The 16,243-nt window shown below is 36.9% G+C and overlaps 1 protein-coding gene across 1 annotated transcript in view; it reads left to right on the top strand.

Annotated features, from left to right (window-relative positions):
• The window catches only part of SLC1A3 (solute carrier family 1 member 3), a 64,849-nt gene extending 49,213 nt beyond the window's left edge, over positions 1-15,636 (top strand). The window contains exons 6-10 of the mRNA XM_059836457.1: positions 5,783-6,078; positions 8,135-8,368; positions 10,154-10,348; positions 11,720-11,854; positions 13,066-15,636. Coding sequence (XP_059692440.1) covers positions 5,783-6,078; positions 8,135-8,368; positions 10,154-10,348; positions 11,720-11,854; positions 13,066-13,270 — 1,065 coding nt within the window. The 3' untranslated portion in view covers positions 13,271-15,636. The remainder of the gene's footprint in view (positions 1-5,782; positions 6,079-8,134; positions 8,369-10,153; positions 10,349-11,719; positions 11,855-13,065) is intronic.
• Positions 15,637-16,243: the final 607 nt, after the last annotated feature.

Here is a 16,243-nt window from a genome sequence, read left to right as displayed (position 1 = left end):
ATCTTGGTATCAAACCCTAGATTTTTATATAGAAGTTATTTTGTTGTAGCAGATTAGTTAAAAAAAGATCTTCCCTCACAAGTATGTGTAATATTCTTAGGTATCCAGATGATTTTGTACATCTGACCCCATAATTTTTTTTCCAAAAGTTTCCATCGATTATTTCATATGTTTCTCAGAAGATTTATGAAGAGGAATGAGCCACCTGGCACAAATCTGTTTGTGCAACACCGTGTCTGATGGTCAGAACACAGTACTTCTCATAGCTGTCCACACTCAATGGTGTAATACCATGCCACAGCTTCACACACCTGGAAATTATCACTGGAATATGCACTGCACATTTAAATACCATCTTTGGATAGATCTGATGTGCACATTATGTCTTACGGCATCCTTAGGCAGGTTTCTTCCCTAGTTTGTACGGGAGGCCACTGGAAGGTGCGAAATGAAATGGAGAGCATAACCAAAGTGGGAGAGATCTTAAGTGGAGTTGGCAATGCTTTCATATGGTTGCTCCTGGGAGACAAAGTCCTGGAGGGAGACTGGAACCTTAGGACTTGCCTAGGATATGTCTTCCTAAATTTTCTACTGTTCTTTCAGTTGTTAGGTCCGTTGGATACCCTTTCCTGTTTCTTCCCAACAAGACTGTGAGGCAAAGCTGCCTCCCCTTTCTTTTACTTCTCCTCATCCTCCTTCTTTGCACCTTTTCTTTCCCAGGTATTTCTGTTTTCCATTTGACTGACATGAATTTTCAAACATGATGGAGAGTTGTTTTGTTCCCTCAAGATCCTGGGATGCATTTTTTCATGTCCTGTATACATCCATTCAGTTTCATTAGGTGATTCCAAACTTTTGCTTAAAGTGGGAGGGACTTGGCTCCTCCAAATTCCACCAGGAGATTCAGGGACTTGAGAGATATAGGGAGATATGCCAGATAATGAAGACTGAGACAAATAACTCATTGGGTACCTCAGCCTTCTCAGGCTGATTGTTAAAGAGCAGATTATTAATCTAAATAACATGTCTTCTGATGATGGATGTTTTCATATGACCTGTCACAACATTCACCATGCACAGTTCTCAGGAGGCTTTTGTGATTTTTATGAGTAACAAGAGAATCTGAATAGATTGACTGGAGTTGACTATTCCACCCATACCTAAAATTAGATTATTTTGTTCAAATTTTTCTCTATGCCCCTGCATTCACCTCAGTTTAGGGAGAGCTAAAGAAATCTTTGGGTTTATTTTTCAGCCCTGGCCACCATCTATCTCTTCATTTCCCTTTCTATGCTAAATTAAAAAATGGTGTCTAGCCTGGGGCTGAGCAGCAGTGAGCAGTCTGCTTGTTAAGCAGATACAGCTTCTTAGCTGCTTCTTCTTTGTGCTGTGCTCTGGAGGTCTACCAAAGGGCAGAAAAAACACAAGGAAGCTTGCAAAATCAAGAGAAAAAGAATCAATCCAAAAATTTGGCAAGGGCCATTCTGGTGTGAATAGGTAGAATTTGATGCCAGCTGAAGCCTAAAAAATTGCATCTGATAACTGCATTTCTTCTGAGATATTTTTAATTACATATTCTTTCCTGAACTTGTCATTATCAAAGGAATTGTAAGTGTTAATCATACATCCAGAAATTAATACTAACTAATATATGGTGTCTATTTCTCATGATAATTTGGGGTAATTAAGATATATTATGACTTGTATCATCAACTCTTACACAGAAAATTTAGAATGCGTTCACACATATCCATGTGGAGAGCAAAAAAAAAAAAAACAATAAAGAAGATGGAATATCTCAATCTTGTTTTAATTTTTTAGGGTTGCATTTAAGCAAACTTGTTACTTTTAAAATCATTATTCGCCAAATGCTGCATCATCTTACAGACTTAGCACAGATGGTACTAACGACAGAGTAAATTATGGCAGTGAATTTTGAACTTTCAGAATAGCTACCATTGCAATTACCTTTTCTGCAAGTTAAACCAATGGGTTACACTGCTGCCAGGTCATAATATTGCTTCTTCAAAAGTCCTTCAGTATATCCAAGTCAAATGATGGGGAATCTTTTATCACCAATAAAACCAAAATAATAATCAAAGTGTGAACAACCGATTCATTGCATTAATCAGTACATAATCTATATTGTCTATTTCATAGTAAGCCAAGTTAATTAAATTAATTTTCTGGTTTCTCATTATCACCATGTCTTGTAAAAAAGTCCAGAAATGCATTACTTTTGCATTTTATTTGCAGATGATTGTTCATAGAAGGCTGTTCAAATTCATACATTCAAATAGCATTTATCTCACTCCTCAATTCTTCTCTGTACATTAATTTAAGGAAAAATTATGAGTATTTTGCATCTAAAATCTTACCAGGCAAAAATACCTTTTCCTGGAGGACTATCGAAATTATATCCTCCCAAAGTTATAAGACTTCAGTAATATTGCCTAGCCCATCACATATTATCAGTTTGTGGACCTCTGTTCTCTCTTCTGAGACCCTTAAGCCTACAATGAGTGGTTTATTTTGCCTAATTTCTTCTATTTCTGAAAGTTGCAAAGGAACAAGAATCAGCAGAATCACAATGTGAAATTAAACTATCAGTTTCAGCTACATTAAAAGCTGATAACTGACTGCCACTGAGATAGAGATCTGCTGAAAATAGGAATATCATAAAAAAGTTCAGAAAATTAATTCTTTTCACCAGTCACTCTGCAGAGCCGTAATAGTTAACTCTGCTATTAACTCATCTATTTCAAAGCAGTTTCTAACATCTTGAAGAAGGCCTTCATCCAGTCACTTCTTGTAATCAGTTGGCTTTTTCACCATTTCACACACACAAAATATATTTTGTGGTGGTTAAGCAATCTTACGTTTTACCTTTCATGTCATTTGAAAAAGCAGTAGTAAGGATAAAACTCAACCAACACCTCACACTTTTTTCCTCAGTAGATACATCCCTTGTGTTCCCAGTATCTGGCTTGCTTTGATTTCTTTTGCTTCACCATGAAATTTCTCGTGGCTTTTGATAGACAACTTTGTGCACAAGACAGATCCACAGCAGGCATATCCACAGGGATCTCCTGGTGCTCAGACAGCTATAATGGAAGAAAGAGCAGCTCAAGTAAATATTCCAGTGGAAATGAAGCTGCTCTGGTTTCTGTTGCTTAGATTAATACTTTAAATCTCACTCTAAATAAGATGTTTCTCCCTTGCTCTGGAAGGGGTGCCAGAAAGACTATTATTCTCTGCAGTAGTATCCCTGAATACTTAAGGGGAATGAATAAGGGGATGAATAAGGGGAGCAAATAGATAAGACCTACATCTCTGTGGGCCACTTTAGTGGCTGAAATGGAAAAGGACTGAGTGAATACCTGAAATCCATATTACACCCCGAAAGAGACTTAAGTAGTGGATTAAAGGCATGTTCCTGCTGTGACAGAATTGCAGAATGAGCATAAAATGAAGGCATATTCTTATTACCTCCTAAAATTCTTTCTAGCACAGGTTTTGAAGGTAAAATCTTTGTGTGATTATACTTTTTCCCAAATAGCTCCCAACACCTTCTCAGTTTCCCACCACAATTTTGTAGCCACATGGGCAGCTCTGACTAACCTGACATGAGGCAGGCAGTTCTCAGACAGGTAAAGGTCATGGTGCCTCTGATGGAAAAGTGGTCTATGACTTAGCTCATGGCCTGTTCCAACAGGCAGGCAGCACACATCCAACTCTGTCCTACAGCTGTATCACACTTTTGACCTAGTCAGGTAGGAATGAGATAAGAACCTGGGTGTAATGGAGGAAATTCAGAACCAAGTTATGATGTGCTAGGGAAAGTGGGAAATGAATAGGAAATTTCATAAGAAATTAGGCTTTAATTCCAGACCTTATTGGTCCAGAACTCATTAAACAGCTTGCTTTTTTACTTTCCTCTAATCTGTGTGCCTGCAAATGCAACATAGTTACAGATATTTGCATTAAGGAATTTGCACCTAAGGTTTTTTCCTACTGAAAAAGAGCAATAAAAATAGAAATGTAACACAATTAGCACACCTGGAGACAAGGAGAGAGAATAAGACAGGGAAAAGGAAATGGAAAGGGAAATGGAAAGGGAAAAAAAGAAAAAGAAAACAGAAAAACCCAAAAAAACCCCAAAAACCCACCCAAAAAAACCAAAACAAAAACAATAAAACCCATGGTGTTTGATGTAAAATGTTAGGCAGTATTTTGACATTCCTGACCAGACAGAATATTAATGAGCACTTATATTACTTTTCCATTTACACTTTTATACCCCAATGTTACTTAAAGAGACAACCCCATCCCTTTTTCCCTGGTTGTGCAGTTCCAGTCTCTGTATTCTTCCCTCTCTGGCATTTCAACAGCCATTGAGCTGATTCACTTCTCCAGGCTTTACCCAAAAATTGTGACATTTTTTACTTGGTGAGATTTCTGCCACTTTAAAAAGTAGAATTTTCTCACTAAGAGATCAAACAAGAATTATCACAGGTTGGATATGAGTGGGTGAGGCCATGGAACTGGGCTTTTCCATGTCAACTGACTGCTCCTACAGCTCTCAGCTGATATCTGTACAGCCCAAATCCTAAAAGATTTTAGCAAATTTTATTCAAAACTCAAGAGCATCTGACCTTCACAAATCTTGGTTCTGCTACATCATTCAGAAACCTTCCATAAATGCCCAGTTACCAGGTTTTATTTGACATTCTGAGAGAGTTGGAGCCTTTAGGGATAGCTCAAATATGTGGAAGGAGTGCATAAAACTATTCAGGTGCAGAAAGTAACATTAAATCAGGCTAGAGTTGAAAGATGATGATACTCGGGTTTCCCATCTTGGTCATAATTGCTTCATTTCACTCAAGTACTTCTGAAGTGTTCAACAGGTCTCCAGATATCAGTAAGGATAATTTAATTGGAACTTTCCTGGTAGCTCAAAAAAAAAAAAAAAAAAAAAAAGAATTTAAAAAGGAAAAAAATAATAAAAATCCAAAGTTGTTGAATAACCTCAACACCAGCATTCTGCTGCTTAAATGGACTAAGCATCCTGAGACACATGAAGAACATTCTAGTGATATTTAGGATGCTTTGTGTTCAACAGAATTTAACCAGGACAGAGCTGCAGGGCTTTTTGAGCCCAGATGGAAATATTCAGGCTGTAAATTTCTCTTTGGAAAAACATTATGTGGTGAAAGACTGGTTTTCAGAGCAGACATTTAGGACTATATTTAGATTTAGAAATTGAATTGTCTGTTCCATAAAGGAACTGTTTAAAGTCTAACCCTTTCTCTAATTAAGAAATGTGGAGACTTGTACTTCAAAATAAATTAATGGCTTTGCCAAACCAAAAGAAAAAAGAGGTATGTTATATTTAAGTTAGCTTCAGCCTTATTTTTTTAAATACAAGAAGATGAAGAAATAAAGAAATTCCAGAGCACAAGAAAATATTCTCACTAGCCAAAAAAGGACTATAAACATTGGAATTTTGTTGTTAGGAAAAATAGCAATTTATATAAAATGCAAATTAAGGGTCAACAGTTTTATTACAGAATATAGGAGCATGACAAATTTGCATCTTTGACTTCAGTCTCTTTATGAGAAAAATTATTTCCAGAAGCTAAAGCTGAAGATTTAGTTTTTGAAGGTAATAAGATTTTTGGTTTTTCAGGAAAACCAAAGGTAATAATTTAATTTGTGATTTTAACATTTGTTTGATATTTTTCACTGAATTTCTATCTTTCTTTTAATTTTGTTTTAACAGTTCAAAACCAACTATGAAAAGAGAAAGTTTAAAGTAGCTATTCCATCCAATGACACATCCACAGTGACTTCCATAATAAGCAACGTGTCAGAAGCAATGGAAGCTCTCACCCGAATGAAAGAGGAAATAGTTCCTGTTCCAGGTTCTGTGAATGGAGTGAATGCCCTTGGCTTGGTGGTGTTCTCAATAAGCTTTGGCCTGGTGATTGGGAGCATGAGGGAGCAAGGTCAGGCCTTGAAAGACTTCTTTGATAGCCTTAATGAGGCTATCATGAGATTGGTAGCTCTAATCATGTGGTAAGTGCCTCTTCGATAAATTCCTTTTTAAGCTGCTAACAATATTTTTTCATCACAGTCAGGCACTGAGTAACAAGAATCTATTTGGCAGAAAGTCAGACAATAAGATTGTATCTACCTAGGAACTTTTTTCATGACTGAACCCAAGAGCTGTAACTCTCTGTGACCATAATCTGCCCAAACATACCAACTCTTTCAGTGGGTTTCACTTTTGACATGAGAAAAATCAGGGTCTGTGGCAGAAGTTGCTACCCTTATCAGACCTATTCTATGTCTTCATAAAGATAGCAATCACAGCAGTAAGCTGTTGAAGTTTCCTTACATCCTAATCTGAATCCATTAAAGGAAACCGACAAACCTCTCCCATAATCTTATTTCTACACAGCAAGACCTTGTTATCATTATTTTCCAACACAGCTGGTTCCTGTAGTTCAGGGATTTACATGTACGTCCTTGCATCACAGCTGCACTGCTCACACATGCACATAATTTTCCTGCTTTCTTTATTGTGTTCATTAGGTAAATAAAATAAATACATTTTCACTCAAGATATGAAATCTTCTCAAAAATTAAGATTCATTATTCTACAGGTAGAAGGTTAACTATGAAAAGACATTATATCTTACTGCCTTCTTTACTGCAGGTAAAAACCAAATCAACTCCAAGAGTCTATCAAGAGCACACATATATACTGCCATACTAGATATGAAACTGAAAATAAGTATATGTGCTCCATTAACTAAAATCTTTTCTCCTTCACAAGCATGTTTAAAATGTTAAAGCAGTGGCTTCAGGTAAATTTCCACATGGACTTGGTGACATAAAGGGCAGTGGAGACATAGTGAATAGAATCAGTTCTGTGGTATCTTACTGTGAGAAGACAAGTGGACATTTATAGGAGTATGGCTGTACCTAAATTACTGCTGCAGCAGAATTATGTTTGAGTTTTATGCTCAGCACCAGCTCTTTCTTCACCTCTAGCTGTGCTCCCTGATAGGCAAAAGCTGTTCATCCCACCTATGCAGCCAACCTTTGACATACAGATTTCTTTATGGTGATGAACATATTATCCAGAGCCCCACTGGATGAAATGTAACATAGCCAGAATTGATGCCTGGAAAATAGAGCAGACCTTTCCAAAAACATTAGAGTGAATATAAATGCAAATCTTTAGTTGAAACCTTTCAGGTACACAATATGTCAAAGTCACGAGTGGTATATTAATTCTACAATTTTTATATGGTTAGTCCATTATTATACTTATCATACACAGTCCAATTAAAAGATTATTTGGTTAGGTAATTTTTCCTGGGGTCCTGCCCCACTGGAAACAGTCTAGAGGTTTCTTTTGCCCCACCTTTGATATGTCTGGTCCAGATTCTGGTTGGAAAACAGAAGATCCTTGTAGTCTTCTTGGAATAAGACTAAACAATATTTAGGAATGCATTTATAAGGTTAGCTTATTGTTCCTAAATGTAGGGAAGAAAGGTAGGAAAAATATTAGAAGCTATAGCCAAAGCTACAAAGCTGCAATCATGTGAAAAAAAAAATATATAAAAAGCTAAAAATCTTAGGCATCAGAAGCAGCTTGAAATCTTCAGAAGTTATCAGAAATTTGTGTGGGTTCTTTCCCCAAGGAAACTTCCTTTCCCCAAGGAAACTTCTATTCCAGTGTTGTGTGGGAAACAACACTGGAATAGAACTGGGTGTTTGGTATAGCACACATATATATCAGTTTGGCCTTCATTCACACAGGCATTGGCTAAACTAGGTTTTATATTACTTTTGAAATCCAAGGAGAATTCATCTCCCTACCTGTCCAAAAAGGCATCTTGAAATCCTCACCAGATGTTGAACCCACTGAATCCCAGGAAAAACATTCACTGCTGTGGTTCAATCCAGGTTGAATTGTTAAGAGTTGAAAATTTTTTACTGCTCCTGAATAGGAGCATCCTAACAGTGAAATTCTGCATTTATGCGTTCAAACACAAACAGTTGAATAGGGGACCTAATCTCTACTTTGTTTTGTAATGCTGTTTTGATTTCTTACTTGCAGGTATGCTCCACTTGGAATTCTCTTCTTGATTGCTGGGAAAATTGTTGAGATGGAAGACATGGGTGTGATCGGTGGTCAGCTTGCCATGTACACTGTAACAGTTATCATTGGCTTGCTAATTCACGCTGTCATTGTCCTACCTCTTCTCTACTTCGTGATCACTCGTAAGAATCCGTGGGTATTTATTGGAGGCTTAATCCAGGCACTAGTCACAGCTTTGGGAACATCTTCCAGGTAAAACAAAATACTTTAAAGCCATATCTTTTTTTTTTAGTATTACTGGTTTAAGAAACAATTTTGCTTCATTTTTTGTGTTTGATATACTAAGTAGCTTGTAATGGCTTAATAATGAAGGATAGAGCTAGCAAAGAATATGCATGACAAAATGGAGCAGCAAACAGAAAAGTCCTGAGGGGATTCCTACTGGCAGCTGACATTTTGTGCCCAAAACCCTGATAGCCAATTAAGGATACAGAACCTATAAAAGAAATGCCACTTTTGCTCTTGCAAGTGGTCAGAGTTATGAAATGTGTATTTTAAAAATTGTTTGCATCTATGATGAAAGAAACATTACAGTGAAATGTACATTTCGATACCATTTGACCTTTCATAAAAGATAGCAATTTTGGTAGATTTTAAAAATGTGTCCTAAAGACAGGGGGTTTCAGATATTCTGTGATGCTAAATTCAAGTCCCTGGTGTTTGAGATAATTTTGAATAATCACCTAGGCTGATGCAAGACAGCATACTATACTGCAAGTGGATTTAAAAACCATTTTAAATTCAACTGTAAGATGACTGTCAGCAAAGGTATTTTTTCTAACATAGTCTTCCACAGCCCCTGCTTATTTTTGGTAAGTATTTTATCATATTGCTAGAGTTTTCAAAGACTAGAAAGTCTGCTAAGTGTTTAGCAATGAAGGTTTCACTGGGATCAAGTAACCTGAATTGCTGTGTCTTGGAACACCTCTTTTACTTTGGCATGATGAGATGAAGACATGCAGGCCTGGCTCAGACAGAGTTAACTTACTTCATAGCTGCTCATATGGTGCCATGTTTTATATTTTTAGCCAAAACAGCAATGATCACATGTTGACATTTTAGCTGTTGCTTAGTATTTGCACAGCACCAAGATCTTTGACTCTCATTCTGCTCCCACAGTGAGTTGAGGGGGTCACAGTGGGTTGGGAGGGCACATGGCCAGACAGATGAACCAAAGTAAGTAAACAGATATTTCATGCACATACATCATGCTCAGCAATTAAAGGCGGAAAAGGATTTCAGGAAGGCTGGCCACATATTACTCCAGAACTTGCTGGCCACTGGTCCATCTGTGGGAATGGTGCCTAAGTATCACTTGTATTGTTTTATTTTCTCCTGCTCTTCTTTCAAACTTCTCCCACACTTATTAAACATTTTTATTCTCAACCCCTCCATTTTCTTGTTCTTACTGTTCCTCTCTGTTTGCCTGTCCCATCAAGGTGTGGAGGCAAATGAGTGGCTGTGTGGTGCTTAGCTGCCTACTGGTGTTAGCCCATAGATGGGAAAATAATGCAGCTATCAATCAAAATGCCCTTTGCAGGGAAGCCCACAAACAAGAAGAGAAAAAAAACTTGTTACCGGAGGTTTGAATAGTCCAATTGGTATACCTTCAAGAAAACAATGCTTAGGGAAGATTCAATCACAGCTCCATGACTTAAAACTGAGAAGCAGGAATTTTAAATAGATTCCTGTGCCCGACAGAAGCACTTTGTGACAAAACACTAAACTTAAACATTCTGAGACTAGGGATTACATGGAGAATGGCAGTAATTAACATTTGGAATAAATTTCCATGAGCATTAGAAGAACTTCACCATTAGAAATGCTTAAATTCAGTATTTGCATTAAAAAAACCCCTATTCTGGTTGAGCACATAAAAACTAAGACAGAACTGTCTTGTGATTATAATGTGCCATTCTTGTCTTTCCCTCTTTGCAGAATTTATATCATATATTATCTTTTTTCTTTCTGTTTCAGTTCTGCAACACTACCTGTTACATTTAAGTGCCTAGAAGAAATAAATGGAGTGGACAAACGAGTTACAAGATTTGTACTCCCAGTTGGTGCTACAATTAATATGGATGGAACTGCTTTATATGAGGCTTTGGCTGCGATTTTCATTGCACAGGTCAACAACTTTGATCTGAACTTTGGACAGATTATCACAATCAGGTATGGAAACCATTACTACCTGCATTTAGTAAAAGCACCTTTGTGATGACCCCTTCTTCCTGGCTTAAGCAGGATTAAACAAAAGCATCTAGAACTAAAACCAAGAACAGCTACAGTATTGTATTATCGGTAATTTACATCTTCTTCACACAGAAGGATCCCCAGGACATATTCTCATTTAGATCAACTTTTAACAAAACTGAAACATGGTGCACCCGTTGCTATTTTAATAAAGACAAATACAAAATTTAATTTGTTTCAAATTTTTCTTTCCTAAGAATTCATGCAGCTGTTGGTACCTGCAGACTTACAACGAGTACTAGGCAGTTTGTAATGCATGTACAAAGCAGTGTTATTGCTAGAAGAGGAAGTGTTTTCCTGGTTTCAGATGACTATCAGGGCTAGCTGCATAAGGAACAGTAATACAATTTTATTACATCAGCTGATGGAAATGGTGAACACAGGTATGTTTTCAAGAACACAAACCTTCTTGTTTGAAATATAACAGCAAACAACCCACTCTTATAGCATTCAATGATAACTGATCTGCTTTCATTTCGTTTATCACAATTTAAGGAAAAAGGGCGATTGGTATTTGTGCAGAAGAAAAGAATGTCAGCAAGGGGTCAAGTGGGCATTGTGGGACAAAGACACATATCTATCACATAGGAACACTGGAAGTTCAGATATAGTGCTCCATAAAACCCACCAGTTTGTTTCAATATTCATTAACCTAAGGCAAAACTCTGCCTTCACCCTCCAAGGAAATTGTTTCACGTTCATTCATAGTAGAGCTGCTCCCTGGCAAGCCACCTGAGGAACCAAATTCTCCTTATACCAGGTGTGAACAAGCATATTTCTAAGAAGTTGCTGGACTCTATGACTCAGGGTTTCTGGCAATTTTCTGTTTACTGATGCCAGAATACCAACTGCTGGAGGACAGAGACCTGGTATGAAGTTATAGTGAGATGGACAGAGAGCAAAAGTTCTTGTGTTTGATCTGCCAGGACAGAACGACCTCCTCAGCTTTTCTTTTAACGTGTTTGAGCTTGTGGAGAGAGTTTTTTCAGTGGGTGGGTACATGTAACTATAGTGGTTTTTTCTGTCCCTTGGCATCCAGTTGGGAATTTATCACTAACAAAATTGCTTCAAGGTTTCTGAATAGAGGGCTAGGTTTTGGATCAAGGGTCATAGTCCACTGCAGCTATAGGGTGTTCAGATAAGGGACTAGGCTCACCTTTTTATTTACTACTGAGTAAATGCCTTCTTGCTTTATATCTGGTTTTAAAGTTTGACAGATGATAAGGAGAGAATTTTTTTACAGTTTAATTGCAGAAATCATTTAATTGTTCTTGCCATCTCTTTGCACAGCATCACTGCTACAGCTGCCAGTATTGGGGCTGCAGGCATTCCTCAAGCTGGACTGGTCACCATGGTCATTGTTCTCACATCAGTAGGTTTGCCTACAGATGATATCACTCTTATCATCGCAGTGGACTGGTTCTTGTAAGTATTTTTATGGAGTTGTTAAAGGCTTAGACCATATTTAGGAATGAAATAGCCAGGGACATTGTGGCTATACTACACTGTTTTAATCTAGAAGGCAGTTGGAAAAAAGTGTTTAAAAGAATCACAATATCTTGCTAGTAAAGTATTTTCTTAGAGCAGATGGTGAGGGGTGTTGCTTAATTATGGTTCCTTTTGCATGCAAATTTTAAGTAGAAACCTCTATTGCTCAGATACTAAGAAAACTTTCAGATACACTGTAATTAAATAAGCAAATAATTGTTCTATTATTTTATTTTTTGTGGGAAAAGAATGAAAACTTTTCAGTCAATCAGACTCAGAACTGGATCAGATCCAGCCAATTTATTGCAGCCTTGCTGGCTATCTAACCTAGGAAAGGTTCATCTGTCTACCTGATGAAAGCAGAAATTAAAAATAATTGTGTAACTGACAGCACAAAGTATTGCCCCTCAGTTTTTCCATTCATCTGTCTGTAGAAGATGACAGGCACCTTTAAATATATATACCTAGGTCCAGGAAATAAATGAAAGGAAGGCTTTTTCCAACCCAACCTCCATTTCATCTAACACCTATTATTTAACCTTTCTGGGGGCTTTTACCGTTCAATCTTCTCAAGTGATCCCTGAAAAAGTTGCCTGTGTTGTTATCAGAACAAAATGTCTTCAAATGATTATCCAACCCCCTGATGTAGGCGGGTGCTTACCTACTGACACCGGCAGTCACCCCTTGTCAAGCTGCCTTCTGCAACTGCTGGGCAGAGCCCTCCGAGAGGGATGAATTTTTGTAGTTTAATTTGAGTCATTCCTGCACAATTCCACCCTAAATTACACATCGGTCAGGAGACAAACAAACCCAACTAGGTAAATTCTTGCTGGCTTACAGGTTTAAAGGATATAAACCCAAACTCTTGATATCAAAATGCCTCCAAGGAGCCATAGGCTCCCTTTGCCCTCCTCATCGCATGGCCATTTATTGCTGTGAAGCTGCTGAGAGTATTAACACATTTTGTGACTCCACATCTTGCTGTATTTGTTAAGGTCTGTGGAAGAAACCATGGCATTAAGAGTTCAGATAAGCGAATGTATACAAAACGAGTGACTCACCTGGCAGCTGTTTGAGGCCCATTTTAGCACCTAGTCTGCTTGCTTCCCTGAGCAAGGAACGGAAGTCATTCACTGCTTTTTCCCTAGGGATCGTCTTCGTACCACTACCAACGTCTTGGGAGACTCCATTGGAGCAGGAATTGTTGAACATTTATCAAGGCATGAGCTGAAGAACAGGGATGCTGAGATGGGTAATTCTGTGATAGAGGAGAATGAGATGAAGAAACCCTACCAACTGATCTCACAAGAAAATGAGAATGAGAAACCAATAGATAGTGAAACCAAGATGTAAGCTAGAGAAAGCGTGAGTTCAACACTACAAGTGTGGGAAAACACACACTTTTTCCGGCGATTTATATCTTGAATTCACCAACTTCATCCATTCCTTGATTTCTCCCTTTATGCTCGCACTGGAAAGAATTAATGAAAATATATTCCAAACTAGCAGTGATCATGGTATATGTTGGCTTCCCACTTAAAAAAAAAATTAACAGGCAACAACACTGGTCCTGCTAGACATATGCTAACTGGGGATAAAAAAAAGAGATTGTGTATATGTTACTCAGTCCTGTGAATCTTTTTTTTTTTTTTTTTTTTTTTATGAACTGGAAAGTAAAAACAGATAACAGAGCCTGAAAACGGTTTTATTTTTTTAAATACCTGTTGCAAAATTCCTAACATTTATAAACACACAATCAACACTTCTAACTTGATAACAGCATCCAGCTAAGTAAATTAACAGGACTTATGCTATTTTATCTGATTTTTTTTTTTCTCTAGTGTTATATTATTGTTCAAATACTAGCAGGAAAATAAAAAGCAGGAGATTAATTGAGGGGATAAAAAGGGGGAAGATATATAAATAAAGAAAAGAAGATACCCCCAAATCAGCACTTTTACCAGCTGAGATGAAATATTTCTGAGAAAGTTATTTTATCTAGACAGTTTTTTGAATTAGATTCAGCTGATCTTTATAAAAATTTAGCCTAGTTGGCTCCCACTGACTCACAAACATTTACATATTCATGTATGTACTTCCAATCTGGATTTGCTCCCTTTATTTCAACATCACAACCCAGTTAAACAATCTGTGTGTGTGTTTGTAGGAGCAAGGCCCTGGTCTGGGACAGAAAATGTGTCTTCATCTCTGGATGGAAAAATTTGCATGCTCTGGATGCACTAATGAGCTACTTAATAAGCAATTATAGGAAGGCAATGCCAGCCTTCTACAGAAGGTGCAGAGGGTGAGATGTTCAGCTCCTAAATGGGCTGCATTCTGAATCTGAATCCCTGAGACCAGCAGAGGTTCTCTGATTGGAAACCTCCCAAATTCTTAATCCATTAATAAATTATAGAGGTATGAACTGGTTTTACATTTTACCATTTGGAGAAGGCTCCCTGTCTTAATGGGAATTTTTTAATTCCAAGAGTGTTTACCAGTAGCACCTGAAAAAGAAGATTAAAGCCTCTAGAAAATAAAATTAATGGATGCTTTTGTATTTTATTAGGAAAAGATATGCAAATTGAAAAATAATAAATATTATAATATATGTTAAAATTTTAATTAGAAAGGATTTTTTAAATTAAATATTGTAGGTAATTTTCAGGGAATAGATAAGAAAAGAATGAAAAAAAGAAAACAATGCACTTGTAATACAGTGGCTTTTTTGCTCAAGATTATTCCCTGAAAAGTCCATTTCTAGAAATACAAATTGTGTACTTTTTCTATTTTGCCTTGCATTATTAGAGAGGTTAAACCAGAAAGTTTTATAATGCAGATGCTGTTGGGAGCAAGAAAAACAATAAATGGACAGGCACAAAATTTCAATGATCTGTTTTATGGAAATACTCAGATTTCTTCTTTATTTGTCCCCTTGCCAAAATAATCCTGACGACAAAAATGAAGGATCCCTTTGCATCATTCCAGCTGCCATTCAAAAAACATTCAATATGTTCCATTTGTCATTTAAAGTCCATCAGTAAGGTGTACAAGTAACTGTAGTGAAAATGTTAGCATGCTGGTCAAAGACAAACCTTTTCCCAGACAAGACTGGTTTTTTTGGGACTGAAAATTCCTATCAATCTTCTCCAGTTGAGTAATTGAGAAAATATGAGCAAGAACTCTCAAGTGAACGAAGTGAGCAGGGCTTAATATAGGTTACTGAGCATCAAACCAAGAAAGCTCTAAATGAATCTCTAAACGAATGACCGAAAGAAAATATGGGTTGTTTTTTTTTCATTTTCAGTTTTGTTTTCGGTTTTTTTTTTGCTAACAGAATGCAAATCTAGGATACAGACAGGCATTTTCTGATATATAATTAGAGATATTTTTATATAGATACTGTATTCAGAATGTGTGTATAAACATTAACTGTAGAATTTATGGCATAACATTTTAAATTTTTGTTAAGATTTTGTTTGGAAATACATTGCAAAGACAATGTAAAAGGCTGTCTTTCTATGACATCAGCTGAGAAAAATGAATTGTGTCACAAAGAATGTGATCTTTTTTATACTAACTTTGTTTCTTATGGAAATCAGGTATTATAGAAAGATTCCCTTCCCCATCCCTCACCGGTTCTGCATTGGTATGCACCCAGAGTGGATTGACAAACATTACTTTGTAGATGTATTTTCAATAAAAATAGTTTTACATTACTGCTCTTATTGTTATTCAGATTTCTTTCAAAGGCTCTGTAATACAAGCTTTGCACAAACTCAGAGGTGATGAACTCGTAGTGTGGGATTTCAGGAATTACAGGCCGTTCTGTACAGCAGGGCTTTGAACAGGGCTTCTTCACTACAAATACTTACTTAGTTTCATGATCAGAAATAAAGAAGTACAGGGTGGGAGGCAGAAACATTAAGAATTAACGGAACCAGCATCTACCCCACCAAAGTTCATTCAAATTCAAGTTTATAAATACATATTAACGTCTGCAAAATCTAAAAAAAAACCCAGAAAACAAAACAAAAAAAAAAGCGCAAACAATAACAACAACTAAAAAAAGTGTAATTAGATGATCCAAACCCTAAATTTAGCTTTGTAACATTACAACCTTCTTAGACAATCCACTGCTATGCCCATGAAAGCAGCTTATAATGCTGGGTTCATTTGGCAAAACCTTCAGCTAGCAGTTATCATCTAATGGAAATGAATGTCTCAGCAGAGGCACTGAAAAGGTATAAAAGCTACAAGCCAAATCACTTGTATCTGGGAAGTTGTGTTGTTTGGAGCAAATGGAGACAGCAGGGAGAAGTCCTG

The sequence above is a fragment of the Haemorhous mexicanus genome, chromosome Z (genome assembly GCF_027477595.1).
Source record: "Haemorhous mexicanus isolate bHaeMex1 chromosome Z, bHaeMex1.pri, whole genome shotgun sequence".
Taxonomy (NCBI): domain Eukaryota; kingdom Metazoa; phylum Chordata; class Aves; order Passeriformes; family Fringillidae; genus Haemorhous; species Haemorhous mexicanus.
Note: the sequence above shows the minus strand (reverse complement) of the source record. Positions and strands in the feature narration are given on the sequence as shown.